The following is a 25,845-nucleotide window of genomic DNA, read 5'->3' as shown; positions in this document are numbered from 1 at the left end:
AACCCTTAAATTGTAAACAATTAAAGGTTAAATGTTGTAATACTACCATGATGATTAACCTAAAAGCTTGACACCTCTAATTGTGATTATGTATTAATTTGCCCTGGATCTTAATTTTGTTTTTTTTCTGGCCAATTTGTGGCTAATTAACTTTCAAAATTAGTCTAACAATTTATTAATCATAATAATTAGTCGTTTAAATTCAAGTTTAATTGGAGTTTGTAAGAGTAAGATTTTCGTGTCCAATGTAAACATACACTCACATGAACTTTGATATATTATCATCGTGATTAAATTTAACTCAGTTAAAGACTCGGTATGATTAACAACAATTTAAAACCAACACTAATCACAATTTAGGTGATGATGATGGTGATTAGTTATATCAATCAGAGAGGCCCTTTAATCACCCAAAATAATAACAATATTAAATTGTTACTAAATGTTAATGGTGATCATTTGTTTCGTAGGATTTTTTTATATCATTTTGTTGATAATCATAAAAGGAAAATGGCTGACATGTTGTTTTCGTTGGTGTTTAAGTTAAAGGTGAGAGTTTGTTGTGGTCACTTTAGTTGCCCACTCTTGAAATTTTCTGGTTCCTCCTTTTCCTTGCTCTTCAATCTGATATCTCTTAATCCACCAAGACCTGATTTCTTATTATCACAATCTAATTGTCTGAATCATTCATCATTCTGATAGCATCTTTGTGCCGCATCACTTTTTTGCACATGGAAAAAGGTCTTTTCTTTATCAGTTCTAATGATACTGACCAGTGATAAGTATAATAAACATTTACTTTTAATCAAATTGGTCAATTTTTGCTGTTCCTTATTATTGATTTATCTTCCTACTCACATTATATTGTTTGTTTATTTTTATCATCTTCATGTTATGTAATATAAGGTGATGAAGATAACGATTGATGAACATGTGATAATGAGATGACTTCCTCTTCCTCCTCTTTCAGCTCTCACTACGAGGTAACTTTATGTATGTCCAACCATTTACATGGATTAAAGTCTTTCCCTCTCTCTCTCTCCATGATTAAGATTATCATCCTTATCCTCCTCATCTTTATCGTCATGTTATCTTCCTCCTCTTGCTTCTGAATCAGCTTGAGAAAATCAAGTGAGAATTTGGATCTTTGATAATCTTTCACTTTCTGAAAGATTGAATTGCCAATTCTAAAGGTGGAAATTTTTTCTTCTTTTCCATCATGATTGTCATCATATCGATAATTATTGTCACCTCATTAGTCAATAATTAACTCATCATTAGATTAGACTGATTTTAACTGATTAGTATTAAAAAGGTCACAGAAAAATTATTACAATCATTAGGAATTTGATTGAAACCCTTAAGGGCATTCAAAAAGTATCATGAAATTGCCTCAACCCTTTACTTTAAATCCTGTTGATTACTTTATCATGACGATGACACAAGTTTCAACTTAATTGTAAGTTAATTACGATTAACCATTAATGACCTGATATCAATGATATTAAGTATTGGTTAGTCCAGTTACCAATCAATCCAAGTGGATAAGTTGAATTGGTGACAATTAATTCAAACTTTCAACTTTGTTTTATTTCATCTCATTGATAATCAACTTGTGGTCAGTATACAAACTGACCAATATTCAATCAACTCAGTTGGACTTTACCCAGGGAGATAGAGGGAAATATAAACACTGAAACCCCGCCGTGGGTTTTAATCAACCCGTTGGACATGATTCAATGTCACGATTATCATGATGATGACAGATTTATCATTTTAATGGTCATCACTTTAGATTTTGCCTCAGGGCAAATTGATTGAATACAATTTCAATTCTTCAAGATGAAACTAGACAAAATAGTTAATTGTTTCTCCGATTAAATTGTTTACATTAATATTAAGTAATCAAGTATTTGTAAGTTAATTGTGTTGACAACTTTGATTTGATAAATGTATTACTTTTTGTTTTTATATTTAAATGTTATGACAAGTTGATTGAATTGTTGATCTTAATTTAGTTATACTTATTAAATGTAACAATTTATCAATTTAACTTAAATTATTAATGATGATTGTTGATAGTTTATTATATTGTATCAATTTATTCAAATGATTTAATTTAAATTTTGTTTTTACTTCATGATGATGATTATTATTATTATAATCAACTCGGAATGTTGATTAATCATTAAATTGTTACAATTTACGAGCTTATTAGTTATTTCAATGATTGAGAATTTTTTTTTCTTCAAAAAAATGATCTAATTTTAAATCAACTACTTAATCAGACAATTAAAATAACGATGGTTGTTGTTTTAATAGTCCAAATAGATTAATCATCTTGTTGATTTGATTAAATTGCTTCAGGTTATTAAGTTAATCATTTTTTTCAATTTTCAATTTGTTTGGTACTTCGTTAATTGTGATTAGAAAAAATTGAACAATTGGTTTCGAGTGCTGTATATTTCTGGTAGTTTGATTTCCAGGTTAATTGTAACAATCAACTGTCATCAACAGACACACAGCAAGACATTGATTGAGAAAATATAATCAAGGTCTTAATTAACTTAGAGAAAAGTTAATTGTTAACAAAATTGACAAATTGTTGAAGTTACTCTTTATATGTAAGATTTTAATTTGATTGTCTCGATTTGATAAGAAAGTTTAGTAATTTAGTTAATCATCTTTACTTTTACGTTGATTGTTAAGGCTTAATTGTTGTGTGTGGGCAAATTGTTAACCCGTGATTAAGATTTTATTAACAGATAGTGAACTTGATTAACTTTAATTCAGTTTGTATTTTTTTCAATCTAATCAGAAAAATATGATTTATCATGATTCAAATTAAACACAATCAACCACGCGTTTAAATTGTTGAGGATTTGATTAAGTAGCTGGATTTAATTTTGACAAAAAAAGTTATTAATCCAACTAATAATTAAAATCCGAAAAGTTTTAATCATCAACTAATCAAATGGTTTGATTGTTTTATCAAATTATTTAATCTTTAATTTTTTTTCTGTTAGTTAAATTTTCAGTCATTTAGTTAAATAAGTTAATTAGTCTAAGTGCACTTTAATTGTAATTGTTAATGATTGATGATTGCGATTAAGAAAAGTTGTGGATTAAGAGAGAGAGATGATCATTATTATGATTATCACAATTAAGAAAAAAAAGTTCTGATCACAATTAAAGATATAAACAATTTCTCAGCTTGATTGTTGTTGTGATTTCAATATGCTTAACAGATTTAATCAACAGGCCGGAAGAATCAGTTGATTGTGTTAATCGCGATTTTCCCTCACTAATTGTGATTGTAAATTTGATTGAGACGAAGTTGGAGGAAAGTATATTCACAAACAACTGACAATTAACGTAACAATTAAGAAAACTACGTTTGTTGATTAGGTTTGATTTTCTGTGTAATCATTTCCATTGATGATTAATTGATATCGATTACAATCAAACCCACAGTTTCCTGAGTTAAATAACCATTAAAGTGAAAGTTTAATTAATTGATTGTGATTAATATTCATTTCTAATTGTTGCCTTGAAGATGAAAGTTTTGGTTATTATTTGGCAATAAGCTAATTTAATCTTAATTATTGTTTACCTGATTATCTGCCTCTCATCAAGTGGCCCTTAATTATGAGGCCTTAGTCAAGTCTTAATTGTGTAGGTTATTATGCTTGTTGTAACAATCTAAATGTATTAATAATTTAATCAACTAATTGGATACAATTTTCATTTTAATTTCATTCATAGGAATGATTTTTTTTACTATAATTATCATATCATGATTAAGGTTCCACCCAATGATCAGCCTTGAGACTTGAATTGTTGACAGACAATTAAAAGTCTAGGATTTTTGGTCTCATGATTTAATTGTCACAAACAATCATTAATCTTGATTGTTATCATTAACCACCGAGAATAAATTGTAACTGATACAATCAACGGTCACTATTAATGATTGTAAACATAATCAATCACTGACCAGCTCTATTGTTATGATTAACTGATGATCATTAATTTTAATCACCACAATTTGGGTGAGAAAATCAAATGAGAAAACTTTTTTCTTCTGTTTTTATACATATAAAATATTCTAAGTAAAGTTAATTGTGATTCGATTAACTGATTGTTTGGTTGATTGTCGAGAAGGGGAAAGTTTAGAATTGATTGGAAAGAAATCAACGAGATTAAATTGTTTATCGAAAATTCTGATTATTGTTACTAAGTTTTCGATTTTCTAATTGTGATTAACTGTCTCGTTCTCAGGTTGTTGATATTTTAAGTCGATGTTCGTGTCCATCCGCTTTTCCGATGGTCAAAGTGGCCGATGGAAAGTATCGAATTGGTGATACTAAAGTTCTAATCTTTGTTCGGGTAAGAAATTGGACCATTTTGATTACAATTAAATTTGCTTCTTCCATTAATAGTAACTAATTGTTGATTGTTTATTTCAGATTCTTCGTAATCATGTTATGGTTCGAGTCGGTGGTGGTTGGGACACTTTAGGCCATTATTTAGATCGTCATGATCCTTGTCGATGTCGAGCAGGTACTTGATTCATTTTAGTGACGATTTAATTTCTCACGAATTTAGAATTTAATTTTAATGATTAACTAACGTTGAAAATTAGAAGGGAAAATATTTAGGTTAACTATCAGGAATTAATCATAAATGATATTGATCAACTAATGAGAGTAATTAAAATTTAATCTAATCGAGGACAGATTAAGGTAGCTAAGTCAATTAATAAATCACTGGGAAGATATTACTTATCAGAATGTCACTTAATTATCTTGATAAATTATCACTTGTTGTTGTTAATTACCAACACAATTTATTAATATTAATTCTTGTATTTAAATGTAACTTTCAGGTCATCGTTTCTCAACCTCCGCAAAGGTCACTTTCACCGACATCGGGGATCCATCATCTGGACCTCAAATGGTTGTAACTTATAATCGGTAAGATAATCTCAATCCCCTTAATCCTCTTAATCCATATAGATAATAATTAATATTTTGTTTTCCCTTTAGACCGGAAGATCCGATTTCAACTCCAATGGGTCAAGTTAATAACAGTATTAATAACAGTAATCTAATCAACCGAGCAAGTGTGACAATCAATCAATCACCTAATCACAATTTAAAAAGACGTGCCAATGGCTCGGTTACATCGGATTATCTTAATGGTCAATCAATTGTTACCACTCCAAATGTTAACACTAATAAATTTATCAATAGCAATGGTAATGGTAATGGTAACAGATTAGCTCGACGAGATTCAATCACTAATCCAGTTAATACCAATGAGATTACACCAAGATTCCCATCATCAATATCAACATCATCAACTTTATCATCTTCATCATCAACATCGTCCACAGGTTATCCTGACGGGCTTTTAATTGACCGGCAGGAATCACGAACTTCCCATTATTCAGATGATTCAACTGATGGTTCGAGTGTAATAATGGAAAGTCCTTCACCTACTCAACAATTAGAATCACAATTAGACGATTGTGTTGATCAACATCAGGAATCAACCAACAAATCATCAACTAAATTAATCAATGAAAATTCATCTAAAATGAATAATAAAACAATCAAACCAATGACAACAATTAACAAACAAACAAGAGGAAATTATCATGATTCTTCATCGTCAGAATTTTCTGAATCTGAAAATAATCATAATTGTGGTAAAAATTTATTAGGTAGGTTGATTAGGTTTCTTTTAATTGTTTTGATTATCGATTAAAAGTGGAAATTTTTATGAGTAGATATTAATTGTAATTACAATTTAATTTGAGATTTTTGTTTCTGTTTCATCGCAAATTGTTAATCAAACGAAAATCTAATTGTGACCTCGGTTTGATTACGTTGTTGTGATACTACATTTACACTGCCAATTAAATCAAATGATATCGATGTGGGATTACAATTAAGTCGGCGGTGAAGGTCATTAGTATATTAAATTGTGTGTGTGTTGATTGTTGATTAGAATTGAATAATTTATCTCAAAAAAAGGAAGAAAATTTTAGATAAAAATAAGATTTTTTTGATTCTTCTTTTAAGTTTGAAGATGAAAAGGAAAATTGGAACACTAATTGTGAATTAGAATTGTAATTAAATCGTTATCGAGAAAATGAGTTCAAGGAAATCAGAGAGATTTATGGAAGTTGTTAATTTCGTTTTCATATTGTGATCATATTGTTATTTCAATCGAATATTTTTTGACTTTTTCTCGAAGTTTTTGATTCTTATCCAGTTTCGACTTTGTTTTTTTTTCGATTCTACGTTTTCTCTTTCACTTTTAATTGTTTCTTTTCCTCTAATTGTCGATCGATCCAATTTCTAATTTGGGACTATTTTATTTTCCAAATAATAGGTGGCAGTAGAAGAAGATGTTCACCACGAAAGATCATGAAAACTTCTGATCTTCTTGGAACGGAAAAACCTTCTTGGGCCTCGGACGATTTTACCATTGATAATAAGGATTCTTTCGTTAAACCTGAAGGCCGTGACTCTAGGATTGATCGAATGGCCTCCGTTAATGTGTCTTCATCACCTTTCCAACGGAATTGTCGTTATCGACGCTCAGAACAAAAAATCTCCACAGCGGGAAGTAATGGTTTTAATGGAAAGGGATTTTCAAATGGTTCGGACGATCAATACAAGAACAAGTCTCGAAGTAGTGAGAATTTATCTCAGATTGACTCAAATTCCAATGGTGGAGGAAAGATGAACTGGAAAAACCCGATCAATACTCGAGCTCGAGCTGTTAATTCAATATCTGCTTCTCCCGCTCGAAAGATTTCAAGTCCAAAACGAGTTGGTACTGAGACGCCCAATCAGACACCGATTTCGTGTTTTGAACGAGGTCGCAACTATTATGCCTCTTTACCCAGAAGTCGATCAACTTCCCAATCTTCTCGAACTCCATTAACAGATAATAATAAAACTATTCATGGAAACACTCCGATTGGTACATCACCTTTTGTCCGCGGTTCTCCAGGTCGTTATTCATTGAACACTCCTCGTGGTAGTTTACCAGAATCTCTTTCCTTGGGCTCATGTCGATCAGATAGATTTGGTTATGGATCTTCAGCCACAGGAAAATTGAGCCGACAAAATTCAACCGAAAGTGGGGAAACCATACGAACCTGGGCTTTCAAATCTCGAACCAGACCCGCTCTTGATCCCGATCTGTTTACGAAGCCAAGTGATTCTAGTCGATCATCTTTTCGTTATGGTCATCGTCCGACCACAACCACACCGATAACAACGAAAACCCCTGGTCAAAGGTCCAGAAGTAGTGATTCCTCACCTAGTCGAGTTCCTCTCCACACAACAACGGCCAAAATGACCAATGGTGTGACCAATAGACCCGCCGTTAAATTAATCAACCAATTAAATAATTGTCAAGTCAAATCGTCTTCCCTAGTTGGTGATGCAAATAACAACCATTTCAGTGAATTAAAAGATATCAATGATAATAATAATACTAAAGAAAATGTTAATAATCATGATGATCAAGATGATGATGATCAATTAATTAATCTAGAAAATGATATCATGAAAACAATGGAAACTCTTGTTAATCAATATCAGTCGCGTGTTGAACGTGCAACGCCTTGTAAAATTGTTAATAGTTCAGAATCAATTAATTCTGAAGTTGATTGTGATGGTAAATCAAATGATTCTGTGATAAATTGCTCACATCAAAAGTTTAATTCATCCAAAATACCGATGCCCATCAGAGCCACACCCAGGAAGGAATATTAATCAATTCATATCATCATCTTTTCATCATCAATCACCAATTTAGATGAATATATTTGAAGAAAAAAGAAATTCAATTTCCATCGATAATTAAATCAAACAATTAACTCAATCAGAGAAAGAAATTGTTTCTTCATAACCAGATTAATGTTCAACTTGCTCAGATCATATGGTCGACAATTAATCAATTACGATGAGATTGATTTAATTACAATTCATATTCATACTTGGATTGATTGTAAAGGTTAATCGTCAATTGTGATTAACTGTAATTGAGAAATAATTAATTGTTATATTGAGAGGAAACAAAAATCAAGCACAAACTTTGAATCTCTTTCTTGCAATTTAAGTAAATTTTGTTAATTGCTCTTTGATTTAATTCAAATTGTGTGTAGTTTTTAGTTCAATTTGATTTTAATTGTATAAACAAATCTAATATTCATCATGTATAGAAACAAATTAATATTGATTGTCCATAGTTGCCTTAATTAACTAAATAATTAAGAGTGTATCTTGCAATCTAATCTTCCTCACCTTTTTAATTCATCAAAAAAAAATGACGAATTAAATTTAAATTAAATTAAAGATTCAATTTTATTAATCAATTATTAAGAAATTAAACTTTTTTATATAATTATGGTTAAATTTGTAATTAAGTTAATAACTTTGCTTGGTAATAATAAATAACAATGATAATTAAAAAATGAAAATGAAAATAACTGAATAAAGTTAATTTCAAGAATTAAAGTTAATTGTGATTAAGAGAGAGAGAGAGGGAAAGTTAAATGGTTTGATTAAAGGGTAAAAGTTAATTAGTAAAACCAGTTAAATATGCTTGATAAATGATTGCCTTATGATGATCAGTGGTTGTGGCAATCATGAACAATTGATTGGGTGAAATCCAGAAACAATTAACATCATCAACTCCTTTGGTAATATAATGTTGATTTAATTGATTAAATTGATCTGATTTACGATCATATTGATAAATGAATGTTTTATCAGCTGATTTACTTGATAGGACGAGGTAAATTTGATCGCTCACAATAAATGAACTGATTGAATTAACATTTAGATTCATTGATTGTTGCAAGTTAATTTGTCGTTCTTGTGAAAAATTAACTCGATAAACATTAACCATTGAACTAAGATTCTCAGTTGATTTAGATTTAGCACAAACACCAGTTTCTAAATTGTTACCAACAATTAGATCAATTTGTTTACTTTGAGGATATTCAATGAACTTCATTGTTAATGGATTTGGAGTTGATACTAATCCCAATTCAGTGAAATTTTGGTTAATCCATTCGAAGATTGAAATTGTTGAGTTTTGTGAACAATCAGAAGGCTTCGTCATGATTGCCAGTAATTTCTTGTTCAATTTAGATGAGTTGATCATTTCCATTGAAATTGAATTCGGTTTATTCAATCGGCTAATTAGTCTACACGGTTTCTGACCAGTTAGAGCTCTTTGTCCACATCGATAAATTTTGACCATTGATTGTGATCCTTTAATTGATCTCAAAGTGACCAAGATAATCTCATCATTATCCAAGAAATAATTGATATCAGAAAATAACTCCAATTCTTTAAATCGATAAGTTTCCGAAATTTCTGACCCATTGGTCAGATAATCAATCGTAACTGTTGATACGTAATTTTCTTGATCAATTTCACAATCAGTTAAATTGGTAAATGCAGAGACACTGATTGAATCATCATCTCCAATCGAGAATGTTGTTAACGGGAAATATTTTCCATCGGCATTAATCAGTCCATCTTTCAATGACTGTTTACTATTCCCTTGGATTTCAAATGTTGACGTTTTTCGTTGACAATTATCAGATAGATTAGCATATTGTAGATAAACTGTTCGAGTAAGTTGTTGATTAGATTTACACTTATCAGCGACAGAACAGTAATGTTTAGAAATCGAAATCTTCTCAACACGATCGGTATCAATGTCGAAATCGTTGAAATAATCAATGACATCGAAATCATGGAATTTCAACTCTCCAGGATCAATTTTTGCAGAATAACGAGCTAATAACATGGTTTGATTTCGCAATTCACTTTCTAATTGTTTCAAGTCCATTTCAAGCCAATTGCTTGTATTTCCAAGCGATTTAGCGAGTCGCACTGAAGCACCAGGTCCATTGACGTTATCATGAGTTAATTTGATTCCTTGTTCAAAATTGGCATCACCAGCGAAAACTATTAAACCAGGAATTGGTTTAGGTGATCGTAAGTCCACAGATCGATCTTTAATCTCAGATAAATCAACGTTGTTAACTGTTGAATTTGGGTCCATAATTAGATCACCATGAATGTAAATCTTATTTAGCATATATGATCCGTTTAATTGAGTTGAACGAAGTGTTGAGACAAAATTTTCAATTGGAATACCATTTATACGTTTAACTTTTAATTGCTGGACATTAACTGGATCCATAAATTGAACGGAACTTTGTTTATTGGTCAATTGTCGACCATGATGACTTGGAACTGTTAAATTGTCCACTTCGATTGGCTTGGTGAATATTGTTTCTTCTGGTAAGGTTTCTGAAGTTGATGTTAAAACTAATTTACTTAAATCAACACCACTCAATGATGATGATTCAATGTTGTTCAGTACAATTGGCTGATTGGAGGTGAAAATTTTCACTCCATGAATAGTATTAAAACTTCCTGGTTTAATTAGATTTTCGTTTAATTGGGTTATATTGATTCCGTTGATTGTACCACGTAATTGAACATTTCCATTAAATGTCACATCACCATTATTGATCCGAAGCGATTTGAATACTTTGTGTCCAGTAATTTTCTGATGTCCAGCTGATTTTCGTACACAATCAGAATAAATTGCTTGTAAATCAACACCATTAATTGGACCAGAAATAAATAGTTCATCAACATAAACATCATTAGCAAAGGTGAATGAGGAATTGAAACTTTGATGATTAGAGGAAACAATTCTAACTTGATTAGACAATTGGTTAACATCGACTCCATTAATTGTACTTTTGATTAGTCTTAAATTACCAAGAATGTTAAGCTGATTAAAGTCAATTGGTTGATTAAAGAGTAATGCTTTTGTTGGATCTCGATGCTCAGTTAAAAGGGTCATTTCATTTAGAGAGCAATTGTTGATTACTCCAGAGCGGACAATCAGCTGATTGTCAATGTGAACACTACCACGAATCCTCATTGGTCCATCTAACTGAATTGGCTTGTCTAACGGTATCAGGTCAGCAGGCCGAATACCGTCTAATGTTGCCGTTGGGCTAAGAGTTAAATGGTCGATGGTCACTGATGAGTTGAAAATGACCTTTCGATTAAATCGATTATCAATATTGGACTGGAATATGATGTTTTTCAGTTCCTCTGTTGGTTGATTATTCAATCGACCAGTGATTATGTTACCATTGATTTTTAAATTTCCATTGATTGTGATTTTACGATTATTATCTGAATCAATGATGGAAGAAAATTTGTTCTGAAGATCAAAACCATTGATCGAACGAGTGTTTATCGGATTGTCAAATGTAACCTCGTCTTCAAATCGTAACGGCGAGTAAATGGCCTGAGGGGAGTCCAGATTTACCACGTGATTGGCAAGTTGATTCAAATCAACACCGTTAATTGTTCCTAAAAGATCAATCTCATCGGCGACTAGACCACCATGGAAATCTTTGTTTTCCAGAGTAACCGATTGTGAATCACGTAAAACAAGATGATCCAATTTTTCATCTATTGATTGTCCGTTTATCTTATTAACCTTGAGGCCAGAAGGGAATGATATTTGGTACGAGTTAACATTTGAAGTAAAGGTCAGTTTACCGGTTATGTTCTGTGGTCGATCGGTTAGCATCACATCTCGTTCCAAGTCCAATCCATTGACTTTTTCAGCGATAATATTTCCCAAAACTTTAACCGAAGAGAAAACCTTCCGACCATAACAGTCTTTTCGTCTTGTAGGGTCATTCTTAATTGTATCGATTGATTTTAATTCAATTCCATTCATAAATCGACCTTTCATAATCAATTCACTTTCGGTATCAAGGGTTAAAGAGTTGAACACTTTACGACCTGTGATCACTTGTTCGGCTCCATTGGTGTTTATTTTAACTAAATCTTTTTCAACTTGTAATCCATTAACCGTATTTGTGGTTACCGAACCAACAGAAAGGCTTCCGTTGAATTTTGTAGGCCAGGAAACAAATTGATCACGAGAACGGGAAAATAGCCTGGCTATCAGATCATCTATTTGGATACCATTGATTGTTTTAACTTTCAAATTTCCATTGATGGTTAAACTGTCCTTGTAAATGACGTTACTACGACGGGAAAATTGTGCTCCATCAGATGCCATTGGATCAAGAGAATCGAGATTGATGTGTCTCAATTTGTTTGCTCTTGACTTTAAATTGCGAACTTTAACATTGTTATCGAAAACTTTTGTTCCATGGACAATTTGAGGTTGAGCTGATAGACGATAAACTGTATCTCGAACAATGTCCACACCATTTATCGTACCAATGGTTAAATTAGAAATAAATCTAACCCTTCCATCAAAGGTTATGGGTGCAGAAAGATTTTGTAATGACCTTAAAGTCACCAGATCATCTGGAACTGAGAGGCCATTTAATTTTCCTCTTAAAATTACCTTTTCAGCATTCAGGCTACGAAAGGTTTTAGAGCCCGATAATTTTATCAACTCTCCAGGTGTAAGTCCAGATTTCAGATGAGATATATTTATATTATTCACTGAGCGAGCGTTTAAATTTTTGATTGTTGGCACAGTGGAAAATGTTAACGAGGTCATTATTGGACTTGGTGAATTAATGTTGATCGAACGAGCCACCAGATGATTCCAATCACGGCCATTAAGGTTACCCGTTAAATTTACACTGTTCATGGAAAGGACTTGGGTAAATCTCTTAGATCCCGTTATTGGTGTTGACAGGAAGTTTTTTCTAAAAACAAGTTCATTTTTATCAATCCCGTTGATTGAATCAAACATAAGTGACCTCAAGGTTGCTTGTCCAATTTTAAAACGACCAGTGATCTCTTGTTCAATCGGTGAATTGGTTAACAGTATTTTGGACATGTCGATACCCGAAAGTAACCCTTTAACCTCTAAATTGTCAACGAAAAGGGTTGAGGTGAATTTCCAATGGCCGGTGACCGTTTGATTACCAACTCGACGAAGGACATTGGTCTTTAATTCCGCTAAAGATATTCCATTAATAACGGAACTTGGCTTGACCGTTTTGATAGTTATTCTGTTGGCAGTAATTGGACTAAGAAAGTGAATGGTTCCATTGATCCTTTGTTGAGGTTTATCTTTACGAACTACTTGATGGTCAATCTGATAGGCGATTCTATCAACATCTCTGGATGCTTGAGTTAATCTTCTTTGAAGATTATCATAATCACCACGTTTTTCATCAACAAAGGCCTTTGTGATGATCACATTTTTAGGTGTTAATCTATTTAGTACTCTTACGTTACCATTGACGAAAACCTTTGTCTTTAAAGTTTGCGCTTGATTGGTGACCCAAATTTTATCAACTTTAGCCTTTAATTGCTTGACCAAGTCTTCACGTTGCTTTAATTGCTTGGATAAATCATCGAGACAATTATTTAGCTCTACGAAGGTGTTTCTACCTATTCCATGTTTCTCCAAATAAACAGTGATTAACTCATGAATTTTTTGTCGATTGTCAACCTCATCTTGTCCATTTGATGAACAATCAACTGACGGAACCAACGATGACCACAGGAAAAGTAAATTATAGATGGACAATACTAATAACATGATTTGAAACTTTGATCTAAAAAAACATAATCAAAACTGAGAAAATTAAAAAAAAGGAACTAAAATAATTAAGGAAATTAAATTAAGACGATTAATTGTATTGTTTTCACTTAAGAATCAAATTGTTTTCTGTTGATTTTTGTTTCTTCTAATGGTCAACCAACAAAAGAGTAACAATAAATTCACCACTTTTTGTACAAATAATCAACTAATCACTTACAATCTATTTGATTGTCAAGTGATCAATTGATGGCCAATCATTTGTTGATAACCTTAATTGTCCTTTGCAATCAAACCATCAAAATGAAGCAAATGATTGATTTTTGATGAAAAAAAAAGGTGAAAAGGTTCAGACAAGTTTAATTGTATTTCTCTTGAGACAATTAGTTTTAATTGTGAATTTTTAATTTTCCTCTAATTTCACAATTATATTTATAAAACTAAATTCTGTTGTGTTTTTTTTCTAGATGATTAACAAATTGTCTCGAACTGATGCCAATTGGGTTGGAATCAAGGATTATAATCTCTATGCTTTATTAACCATCAACAATTTATTTCCATAACAATTTCTCAAATTTTGTCACAATCAAAATACAATTTAGAATCAAAATTTAGTAAGATTAACAATTTATTAAGTATAAATTGTGACACCACATTAACCATTTCATGGTGATTATGATGAGACCTTTAATTATGGAATCAGGAATTAAATGGTTTCAACAATCAAAAGTTAAATTTTTGCGAATGAGAAACAAATTTAGTTGTCGGATCAACAAATAAATTAAGGATCAAAATCACAAGCGAAACAATTAAAATTAACCATCATTAGGCCTTGAAATTAGATCAAACAATTTATTGATTGTACTACATTCATTAGACCGGATTAGTTAGATTGATGTTGATCAAATATTTAAATTCACCTTTAAACTAATCATCACAATCACAATCAACAAATGATGATGATGGTTTTATTGTTCAGGTAAATTGTGTTTTCCTTTTTAATTTTTTACACTATTGTTCAAACGATTAAGACAATTAACTTGTTATTATTTGGGTAGATCGTTTTACCTACAATTTATTAATCGTTATTGAGTAAAAAAATGATTTATTAAAGATTCTAATCATCAAAAGTAATTGTGACAATTTAAATCTTTCAGTGATCATCTTGGATTAAGTAAAACAAATACTGGAATGATTAGTAAATCCGGTTGAAAGGATTTCAAGGGCTCAGTTAATCATCATGCTAATCTTCATTATTATTTAAATCACAATCGATCATCATCTTAAATTGTCAACAACATTTTAGATGAAAAAAAATTTAACTTAATAGTAAGAGTTAATTGTTATTAGCTAAACATGGTAATCTAAATTTGTCTTTACGTTTCAAAGCAACAATTAAAAAATTCTTAAAGTAATTAATCACTAATCTAAATGATTAACTTATAATCTCTGTGAATGTTATAATTTAAACTCTGGAAAAAAATTTAAATTATCAACAAAATGAAGTTTACATTTAACTTTTAAAGTTAATTGTTCAAGGATAATCTCATAAATATATCAATTAATTTAACGATTAACAATTTTTCATGAATTAACATGAAAGACACGTTCTTTACACGTTCAACAATTAATCAAATTAACAATTAATTTGGTTTGCCAATCTTGTTTAAAATATATTAATATGTATATATTAATTGTTATAGACTTTCTTGTTTTGTATACATTGAAAATCAAATTACAATTTGGTTAATTATTATTAATACGTTATAATTGTATCCAAATTGTTGTTATGATTTTTTTTTCACTCGAGAAAATGATCTTAATCTCCTTTTTAAAGATACCTGGTAATCCGCTAATCGGGTGTTTCTCTACGTGATTCGGACATAAAATGGACTTCCGGGAACATGAACACCTTCAACTTTAATATCGATCACAAATAATCCCTGAGCGGTGGGTTTATAAGCGCACTTGAAGGTTCCGTCTCCCATATCGGTTATTTTCAATTGACTTGAGGCTCTTTGAGGATTTTTAATGTGAACAGTTAAACCGGCGGTAATATTGGCCTTACGTCCATCAATCCAGAATTCATTTTGCATACAACATTTACCAATGGCGATACCTTTACCAGCGACATCAACTTTGGATACTCGTTCAAGTTTAGGATCTTTCTCACCGATCACTTCAACCTTGTATGGACTTCCCTTTATGTGTTTACCGTCAATCTGAACGGTCACTTTATATTCACCGGGAAGAGGTGGAGTATAAGTTATCTCCAGGTTACCATCGTCCATGGGTTCACGATTTGCCGAGGGTTCAGCGGGTCCGTCAATGGTACAGTTAACTCGTTCATAGTTACCCTTGACTCCACGAACCAAAAATTTACATGGTTGCCCGGTAATTGTTTGATCAACACCAGCACCCACAGCAATTAAATCATTTGGATTAATCTTGGACATGATGATGAGGACAAACACAGAAAAGGAAGATGATGATCAGATTAAACGAAATGTAAAGGAAAAAGGAGAAAGGAAAAGGTATTAATTATATGATTAGTATTAACTTTAAATTGAAGAGATTAACTGACTGGATTAAAGTATAAACACCATAAGATCATAAAGAATTTAATTATTTCAAATGTTATTTTGGTTTCATGTGATTCAGAATCTGAATTTACTACTGTCTTAAAATTACTCTCTCTTTTCAACTCAAACTCTCACTTACTTTCTCTCTCTCTCGCTCATGCAATGTTGATTATTTACATACTACTGACACACTACTAAATTCTGCTTAACTCAGTTCATTTCATCTTCTTCTTTCTTTTCTTTCTTTTTTTGTTCGAATTCGCAAGTGTAAAGAGGATCATCTTAGGTAAATTTGGCTTCAATTCCAACATTTCTACACCCATGGGTGGATGATATTCCATATTATAATAACATCATCATGATACACGGTGGGAAACTTGTTCTCGAAGTAGTAATAGTAGGACGAATACTTATCATCTTTTTTTATCGTCTTCTCACTTTCGAGAGAGAGAGAGATGATTATGTTAAAAATAAAAACTTCTTTCATCTTCTAATCATCATTAACCACAATCTTCTTGTAATCCGATGATCTTAATAACAAAGATGATGATCCCTCTTTCCTAATCCATTAATTTTTTTGTTTGATTTAACTAATCACTTATGTAATAATAGACTAATTATCACTCTAATGTTTTAACTACTGTTATGTTTAAATGGTGAATATAATTGTGTTTACAGTTACAGATGACCAATCAAAATTAGATAAATCAACAATTTTTTAGGTCAAATTGAGGGAAATTAATTCAATTGTAAGCAGAATCATGTAACCAATTAAACATGATCATCAAGGTAATTGTTATTAAAGTCTGTCTCTTTTGAAACATTGTTAACGATTGAATCATTAACACAATCAACTAATTTGCTTAACTATCCAAACAATTTGATGAACATAAAGTAGTTTTACCATTAAATAGACTTAAAGTTTCAACTTAATTAATTAACTATTTTAATGGTTAAAAATGTTGTTCCAAATGTAGCAATTTAAAGCTAATTTGTTAAATCATTTCAATACTCAAATTGTTGAATGTTAATTGTTGAAGAAAACAAAATCTATTCATGTACTGAATTAGTATCTTGTTTATCATTGGAACTGTTTATTTAAATGATTTGATTGTGTGATTGGAAAAGAGAAACGAGTTGTCAAAATAAACTTTCTTTTCTAATTTATACTCATAGAAGTAAATTAGAATCTGTGTTAATCTTTCATCTTTTCCCTCAATATAATTATTGTCAATTGAATCTACAAATTATCTTGAATAATATTATTCTTGATTGTCATGGTTAATTCACTGCTGATAAACTGTGAAGGTTAATGTCAAAAATTTGGGTTCCATTTATTTTGAGGCCTTTCCCTATGGTGAATTTTCAACAGATTTCAATCTATTTCTCTCTGTTTCTCTTTCTTTATCTATCCTCCCCCAACCCACCATTTTCTCATAAATATCTCTACACATTATCAGCATCATGATAATACTCATGATAATTAACTGAATTCACTTGAAAATCCAAAGTCATCATCATTTTCAGCCATAAACCTTTAGCTCACCTCCGCCTACACCGACAGATTAGGATATTAGGTTAACATTGAAAATGATAAAAAAAGCTCATATTTTAGATATTGAGGTTGATGGTTTACAATAACATTAAATCATAATCTCAACTATGTACAGTTAATTAGTAAATCACAAAGTTAATCTTACCAGGAAAAGAAAATTTTGTTTTAATATCTCAAAATATTCAAAAAGAGAAAAGAGAAATTCTCTTGAAGAATATTCAAGAAAAGAGAAAGAAAAATTTTCGAAAAAAAAAATTCTTTCTTCTCCACCTTCATATCTAATCCACACACTAACAATTCCATTAATTAATTAATGTCAAAAAATTTAATCTCTAATTGTGAAACAATGATAATTAGAAAGAAAAATTTAAATTATAGAGAAAAAAAGAAAGAAGAAATTAAAAAACAAAATGGTTGACTTACCCATAGAGATGTTACATTTTCCCCCTTAAGTGAAGTGTGATCTTGATGATGACGTTAATCCAAAGTTTAATTTCATCTTAATTAACAGCATTATGAACACTACATGGAACATTAACAAATTGTAATTAATTTAGTGTAGAAAATGAAAAATTAAGAACAAAATTAGTTAATTTCTCGTAATTAACTAATCCTTTCGTTAACTGTCACCGGTCATTTGGTTAGTTACCATTGGAAACCCAATCAGGTGATTCGGTTGCCATGTTAACCGTTTTTCCCTCTTAATTTTTTGTTCTTTTCCCAAATCAATTTGATTTTTAATTTTCTTTTTAATTAATTAGTTTTATTATTCTTTTATGTTAGAGATTGAATTAATTGTCCATCTATAACCATCAACAGTGTGACATTATATTGGAATTGATTCTCATGTTAATTTAAGTGTTTTTCTTTGTTTATGTTTCTCTGGGATGGAAAATTTTGCTTATGTGTGTTCCAAGAAGATGTTTGTTAATCAACTTTGGTTAATTTCTTTGGTAATTAATTAGTTAATCTTTTTCAATGTGAGTAAACCATTTCAATCCTTTTATCCATCTTTCATTGTGTGACAAGTAAATTAATTAATCATATCTTAAATTGTTCTCTTACTTGTTTACAGGTTTCATTTGGTTTTCTTTTTTTTTTGGAATATGTAACCAAGGATTTGGTGTGTAAATCGCTCGTTGTTTTCAAACAAGATGATGAAAATTAAAGGATTTTTTATCTATTCTTATAATCATCTTAATCTATTCCTGGCAACCATGATCTTAAATCATGTTAAATTCACCAAAATACTGATCGTAGGAGAGGGAAGATAACAAGGAACCAATTTAGTAACTAGAGATGAACAAATTATGTGTCAATAATAATAATTTCTATCTCGTTCACTGGTTAGGATCTTTAATTAACTGCCAACAATGATGATGATGATTAACTTACAGTAACAATCAAGTGAAAACACTCATTACAAGAAACGAAATTGTTATCACAAGAACGTGTTAATTGACTTTGCCATGAAACTAAAAGAAAATCTCCCAATTGGATCAAATTAATTTCCAACATTTTCAAGCCCTAAAGTTTAATTAACACAATTAACTTTACAATATTTAATCATCATTCGCATATACAATCAATTATCAATGGTTTGTCCTTAATTTTAATAATCTAAATGTGAGATTATCATTATATTCATTGAAAAACTGTTATTTTCACTGTAACAATTTACAATTTTGATCCATATCAATTTAATCACCATGTTAAGATAATCAGATAAATTATATTATCTCAATTGTTAGAAGAAAAATTGATTGTTTAAATGAAGAAAATATCATTTCATTCCTACTCAATGGGTTACAATCAAATTAACCTAAAAGATTTTAATTGTTTTTCAATAATAACAATTCAATGATAATCATTATTGAAAATTTTACATGACAATTATGATTAAGGTATTCCAATGATACTTAACAATCAAGATCAACAATCAACAATAAGATTAATCTGACCCCATGTTAATTGTCATTCATAATGTTAAGTTAATCATCATCATCAGAACGATTAATATAATTGTCGATGATGTGAATTAAATCAAAGTGTTTGTTGTTGTTGTTGTTGATTCTTGAAAACAAGTAAACAAGTTTTCATCTTCAGCTCCTTAATATTTTATCATCATCATCATTAACTTGATCATCATCTCACTCACTCAATTCAATTGATCATTTAGTGTTGATCATTTCATTTCTCTCACTAATCACAATCACAAAAAGAATCACAATTTACAAATTGTTACCTTTCATTTGTTTACTTTGTTTTGAGTTATTGTTAAAAGAATTGATTTTTTTACCTTCTCTTAAAAGTTAATTGTTTCCAATTCCATTTGATTTAATCAACTACATATTCAATAGAAATCACTTTAAATTTACTAATTGTGATATTGTAGAAAACAAAGTTAATCCATCACAATCATCATTATGGTTAATTGTTGTTGGTTAACATCTTTACCAGTGATGTTTGTGGTAATTGTTGTTTCCATTGTTATTAATTGTTTACAATTAACTTTAACCGAGGAAATATTTGATTCCTCTCCCGGAGGTGGACTTGGTGCTGGTGCTGGTGGTGGAAATGAGTTTCGGGATAATATTCATAACGGTAAATTTGTCATCTATGATCAAATTGATCGGCAAATGGTTGAATCTTCAATGGATGAAGTTATAGCCTCAGGGGAAGATGAATCTTTCCCTTTCATGACAAAAGTTTTACCTGATTATCAACATAAAGATACACAAACTATTCACACTTACATGTTACCTCCAGGTAAGTGATTTAAATTTAATTTTCTCAACAATTAAGTTACAATTAACGGTAAACCATAATAGTCAATATATATAGATAATGACAATTAGGTGAGATTTGATTGTCAATAATTTGAATCTAATTTGTTATTCCAATCGGTTGATGGTTAAAGGTAAATTTTGTTAACAGTTTTCAAGTTAATTAGTTTTGTATTTGTTGATCAATTTTATCACTTGATTGTTGATCATTAAATTCAATTAGGTTAATTTTGTTTAGCTGCGTTGTATTTGCTTGTAATCACAATTTGATTAGCATATTTGGTTAATTGTTTGAGTGAAAATTTTTCTTCAACAGGTCACAATTAATATTCATCAAGTTAATTATTGATTAAAAGGTCAGTTTTGTAAATTTACTTTAAATTGTACAACCGACAAAAATTGCTCAATGAATATTGTAATTAAATTATCAATTAAGACAATATCAAAGTTAATTAGTTGAATGAATGAAAAATTGATTGTTAATTATGAATCAAAGTTTCACATCAGGAATCGCAATTATTTAGAAACTTAGACTATGAGAAAATCTAAATTAACTAATCACAATTGATTAACAATCAAGAAGGGAAAATAATGATGATGAAAACAAAGAGACAAGTTTACAACCAAACCTATTGATTGTTGATTTTTCTCGTTCCAATTAAATTGATTATTTTGTTCACAATCAGACAAATTGTGATTAACAATTTGTCTCATTTTTGGGTATATCACAAATGTTAATCAATAGTTAATAATTGTAAATGATGATACGGATCATGATGAGAAAAGAAGATGGAAAAATGATCTTTTTTGTCTTAATTCATTTCTCACCTTGAGAAATGAGTTTAACTGGGATGATCCACTAATCCATAAGTATGAGCGTGAGCGTGTGATTGTGAATTAACGCACGGAGGTCGAGGGTGTAAAGAAGACGACGACGAAGACGATGACGATCAAACCAATCAAGAGAATTGGACATAAATGAAGCGAATAGAAAATTCATCTAAACTGGAACAATTTAAGATGATTAACAGCTAATAGAAGATGAAGCGACTTCCATTTTATTATCATGATGATTAAGGGAAGAGTAATAATTATGCTGTTGATAATAAAGGTACTGGTTGGTTATGGATGAATAAAGGTGAAGATACTCCCGTTGATTAACAATTAACATCCTCCGCAGAAGCCTAAATTGATCAATAATTTAACTAGCAGGAAGTTGATTAGTTAATTTTACTCCTTTGGATTTAAATTGTTATTCGAGTTGGACGAGCAAATTGATTTCTATCAATTTTGTATCTTTGTTAATTCAATGGTTAGCTTTCCATTTGATTATGTGCATTAACTGGTTGATCATCTGTCCGTTCATTTGGTTTAATTGTTAATTTGATGGCCATTAATTAGTAAATTTTTTTTGTTTGGTTTGGTTTGATTGAGTGAGTGTATGTGTGTGTGTGTTTGTCTGTCAGTGGTTTCTTTTAGTGGTTAATGGTGATGATGTTAATTGTAAACATAACGAAGTTGAAAACAATTTGATCTAATTGTTCAATCGGGCTTGATTGTTTGGTGTTTGGCATCGGTAAAGAAAGCGAAATGAATTTTTGAACATTTTCATTTTTCGACTCATCTGACCCTGTAATTGTTTTCACCTGTTCCCATCAGAAGAAATAATTAACTTGATTAACAATCAGGCACAAGAATTTTCACTTTTTTCTCTTCTTAATTATCAATCTAAAGTTGATTGTCCATCATTTATCTGGTTGATAGCAAGTAATGTCCATCCAAATGTCCAATCACACCAGTTTTAGGCCAAAATAAAACAGGCTAATTAATGTTGTCGCTAATTAACTAGTTAAGAAAAAGAAATTAAAAGAAAATTAATTCTAATCAATTGAATTGATCATTTAAAGAAAAGAAAAGAGGAAAAAATTTAACCGATTAAATTACTGAATTAATTGTTAGCTAATTGTTGAAGACATGACCTGAGTATTGATATTAATTAAGAAAATAAATTAATTAAAGGTCAATAATTAAACTAAATTAACTTATATTTATATGAAATAAATGCTATTAACAGTTTAATTGTTGTTATATCATTAGAAAGACAATGTTAACCCAACCTTAAAACTTTGGTTGATTAATTAATTGTTCGAGGGATAAGTTAATTTGCATCATCCCAACACTTTGATTAAAAAGAAAACGTTTCAAGTAATTAACAGGAGAGTCAATGGTCAATAGTAATTATCATATGAATTAGTTTCCATCTAATTGTATTATCAGGATTAATAACAATACATTTCTGTTAGATGATTAATATTGATGATTAACAAAATGCATCATTGTTTTTTTGATTATTACCTTAATTGGTAAACTAAATAGTTGACATAATATGTTTTTACAGGTAGAAAAATCTTAAAGGAGATAATAGTTGATTCAGTTGATTGATTTAACCATCAAATGGTAATGATGAATAATATTGATCACAATCATCACTTATTGGCATTATCATTATGTATCTACCTTTTTATGGTAAATAAAAATGATGACAATTTAAACATAATCAACAACAATTCATTTAAATGGTTTGATCAAAGAAAAAAGAGAAACTCAATACAATTGTATCACAATTAATTGTAATCGAAAAAGGAAACAAAATTTCATCATTTTTAAGTTTATCTATAAGTTAATTTGTGAATTTACCTGATTAATTTCATGATGATTATCCTTGTTGATTGTTTGTTTCTTGTTGATTATGATAAAACGCTGATTAATGAAGGTAATTAATTTCAACCTAATAATAGAAATGTAAATTGTTAATAAGTTAATTCTTAATGGTCTTAAAGGTGTTACCTTAATCATTTGCAATTGAAAGTTGTTAGTGATCAACAAATTACTATTACTTGTATCAATATACATTGTTGATCATAACAATTAAAAGTTTTCCAATTACATTAGTTTAGTAATTAAACAATCGTTGTCTCGCTTAATCACAATTGTAATCCGTTTTTTAGTTGATTAAAGTTGGTGCAATTTAAGGTGATTGTTGTTATTAGATTAATATTATAATTATAATTGGTTTTGTTGATTCCTTTTGTCTTCCCGATGATCATCATTTCCGGAATTAATTTCTTTTAATCTTAATTCTTCATTGACTATGACACAATCAATAATTAATCAATTCGATTTTTTTTCGTCCAATTCAAATTCCAATCATGTCGATTTTAGGTTGATCTTTTCACGTTTTTAACTAATTATAACTCGATATTGTGTATTAATTGTTAATTAAGAGCTTTATCTAAATCATTTGTTTCCTGTTTCCAATAAACAGTAACAATTTGTTTTTCTTTCGCTCAAATTCTGATTATCATTCAAAATTCGCAACTAATTTTCCAATTCCTCTAGGCGATTGATGAGAATCTTTTTCTGGTTACATGAAAAAAAAAAAAAGAGAACGAGATTAGAAGTAGCAATTCTTAAATCAATTACACATCAACTGGATTAACAATTATTTACCTTTGAGCACAATTGTAACATCTTCCTTATCGTACAAATGTGTATAAATATACCGTTTAATTGCTTGAGAAATTCTTGATTGAACTTAATTAAATTAGAGTATTACTTTCACTTTGATGATAAAGATGAGATAGACTAATTTATGAAAGTTGTTAATGTCTTAATGTTTTATAATCAATCCTGGCAATTGAAATTATCCTTTTTCATAACACCAATGGTATTTTCTTTCATTGTTATCACCAGAAGCTGAAGGCCACTTTAATCATCATTTCGCTAGTCCATTACAGTTGGATGTTAATGATAAATTTGGTTATCATGTTAGTGGAAATCATCAGATTCAAGCTGAACGTCCATTCAAGCAGCCGGGCCAACGAAATTTAGCCTTTAAAACAGCCGAAAGTATTCAAAGTCCAGTTTTTACTGCCAATGTACCGACAGTAACGACGACGACAACAGTGAAACCATTATTCAAGATACGGCCAAAAGAACGTCCAAGTTTACAACCAACTTCTTTTATTCGACATTCTGATAAAAATTCACCAGTTTTTCCATCAAATGATAAAATGTCAGCTGAGAAGACAAAAGTACCACCACCAGTTTCCACAAATTTCTTGAACAATATCAACATAACACCGATGCCTAATTTATCCTATCCACCAACGGTATCAACATCTTCATCAATTTCATCATCAAGCTCTATTAGAGCTGTTCATGTCCCTCGGGAAGATGACAAAAAACAATTGATCAAGACGCAGAAACCAAAAAAATATTTCCCAGAACCAGTTAAAATGACCATTAGTCCAAGATTCGAGTCTCTTCGTATCAAATCACCAGAGGCCCAAGCACAAGCAAAAGCAGCAAATGCAAAGTCTATCTCATCAGTAACACCATCAACTCCTCAATCAACATTCCCAATACACTCTACAAGGCCAATAACGATCGTTTCCACAACGACACCACCAACCATTTCCACTCCATGGAGAACCAATTCAAGATTTCCATCATGGAGTAATGGTAACAATCAAAATGTCAACATTGGTAACAATAATCAGCACCATCATCATCATAATCATAACAACAATAATAATAACCATCAGCAGAATCATCAGCACAATAGCAATAAACATTTTGAAGACAATGAGTATTATGTTCATGGTGATAAAATGCCATCTCAAAGTAATCCCCATCGTTATCATGTAGAAAGCCCAAGGGGATTTAAAAATATCCACACAAATCCAATGACAGCTCATTTTACTGATCTTGATGATTTTGAAGGTACATCGGCTTCTGATGAGATTCACTCGGTAGCTCATCCATTAGCTGAATTACACAATAATGATCCTCTTCATACACCAACATCAACACGAATCGCAGTACAAAATCATCCCGATTTAACAGACAAACAGAGAGATTCACTGTTGAAAATTTTAGAATCATATTACAAACTGATAAACCAATTTAATTTAGATTTTAGAAAATTAATCAACGATAATCGAGGTAAAAGTAGCACATCCTCCAAACAAAATGGAACCATAATAATTGAACCAATTTCCGTTGAGCCAACATTTAATTTACAAGAAAAGTCAACATCAAACACCATGAAAAATTCACCAAGAAAACAGAGACAATCAATAAGACACAATCTCTCAAGATGATGATCAACAATAAATTAATCAAAACAAACAAAATCAAGAGAGTGAGAGAGAAAAACAGAGAGAGTTATGAAAACAAAAAAACAAGATCATAATTAAGGATTAACCGAGAGAGAGATGAGAGGATAAAAGCAAAAAAAACA

General features: G+C 30.4%; 3 protein-coding genes and 1 long non-coding RNA gene across 13 annotated transcripts in view; 2 read left to right on the top strand and 2 right to left on the bottom strand.

Annotated features, from left to right (window-relative positions):
* The window catches only part of LOC128389001 (uncharacterized protein DDB_G0283357-like), a 31,810-nt gene extending 23,591 nt beyond the window's left edge, over positions 1–8,219 (top strand). For all 9 annotated transcript variants that reach the window (XM_053348501.1, XM_053348507.1, XM_053348500.1 and 6 more), the window contains 5 exons: positions 4,282–4,389; positions 4,470–4,563; positions 4,889–4,976; positions 5,049–5,728; positions 6,403–8,219. In XM_053348501.1, coding sequence (XP_053204476.1) covers positions 4,282–4,389; positions 4,470–4,563; positions 4,889–4,976; positions 5,049–5,728; positions 6,403–7,799 — 2,367 coding nt within the window. In that variant the 3' untranslated portion in view covers positions 7,800–8,219. The remainder of the gene's footprint in view (positions 1–4,281; positions 4,390–4,469; positions 4,564–4,888; positions 4,977–5,048; positions 5,729–6,402) is intronic.
* Positions 8,220–8,365: 146 nt separating this feature from the next.
* Positions 8,366–13,841, bottom strand: LOC128389000 (uncharacterized). The gene has a single exon (XM_053348498.1). It carries the CDS (start codon positions 13,615–13,617, stop codon positions 8,605–8,607), a length of 5,013 nt encoding a protein of 1,670 aa, XP_053204473.1. The 5' UTR covers positions 13,618–13,841; the 3' UTR covers positions 8,366–8,604.
* A 4,321-nt stretch (positions 13,842–18,162) lies between these two features.
* LOC128389004 (homeobox protein 5-like) lies at positions 18,163–25,818 on the top strand. 2 transcript variants are annotated; one of them, XM_053348511.1, is made up of 4 exons: positions 18,179–18,298; positions 18,538–18,734; positions 18,830–20,523; positions 24,294–25,818. In XM_053348511.1, the coding sequence occupies exons 3-4, from the start codon at positions 20,181–20,183 to the stop codon at positions 25,703–25,705; spliced, it is 1,755 nt and encodes a 584-aa protein (XP_053204486.1). In that variant the 5' UTR covers positions 18,179–18,298; positions 18,538–18,734; positions 18,830–20,180; the 3' UTR covers positions 25,706–25,818. The 2 variants fall into 2 exon arrangements, with proteins under 2 accessions (XP_053204485.1, XP_053204486.1); XM_053348510.1 differs by having other exon boundaries at positions 18,163–18,734.
* On the bottom strand, positions 20,517–24,296 carry LOC128389011 (uncharacterized). The gene is made up of 4 exons (XR_008325388.1): positions 24,051–24,296; positions 23,388–23,960; positions 23,238–23,328; positions 20,517–22,385 (listed from the first exon to the last, which is right to left on the bottom strand). It is a non-coding gene; the product is annotated as an uncharacterized LOC128389011 (long non-coding RNA).
* Positions 25,819–25,845: the final 27 nt, after the last annotated feature.

This window comes from Panonychus citri, unplaced genomic scaffold, assembly GCF_014898815.1.
Source record: "Panonychus citri isolate SS breed McGregor unplaced genomic scaffold, ASM1489881v1 Contig00104, whole genome shotgun sequence".
NCBI lineage: Eukaryota > Metazoa > Arthropoda > Arachnida > Trombidiformes > Tetranychidae > Panonychus > Panonychus citri.
The sequence above is the reverse complement of the archived record's forward strand: the minus strand, read 5'-3'. Positions and strand labels throughout refer to the sequence as shown.

Coding starts and splice junctions, on each gene's coding strand:
- LOC128389000 (XM_053348498.1), bottom strand. CDS start 13,617: ATGTTATTAGTATTGTCCATCTATAATTTACTTTTCCTGTGGTCATCG.
- LOC128389004 (XM_053348510.1), top strand. CDS start 20,181: ATGGTTAATTGTTGTTGGTTAACATCTTTACCAGTGATGTTTGTGGTA. Junction 20,524..24,293: donor CACTTACATGTTACCTCCAG/GTAAGTGATTTA, acceptor TGTTATCACCAG/AAGCTGAAGGCCACTTTAAT.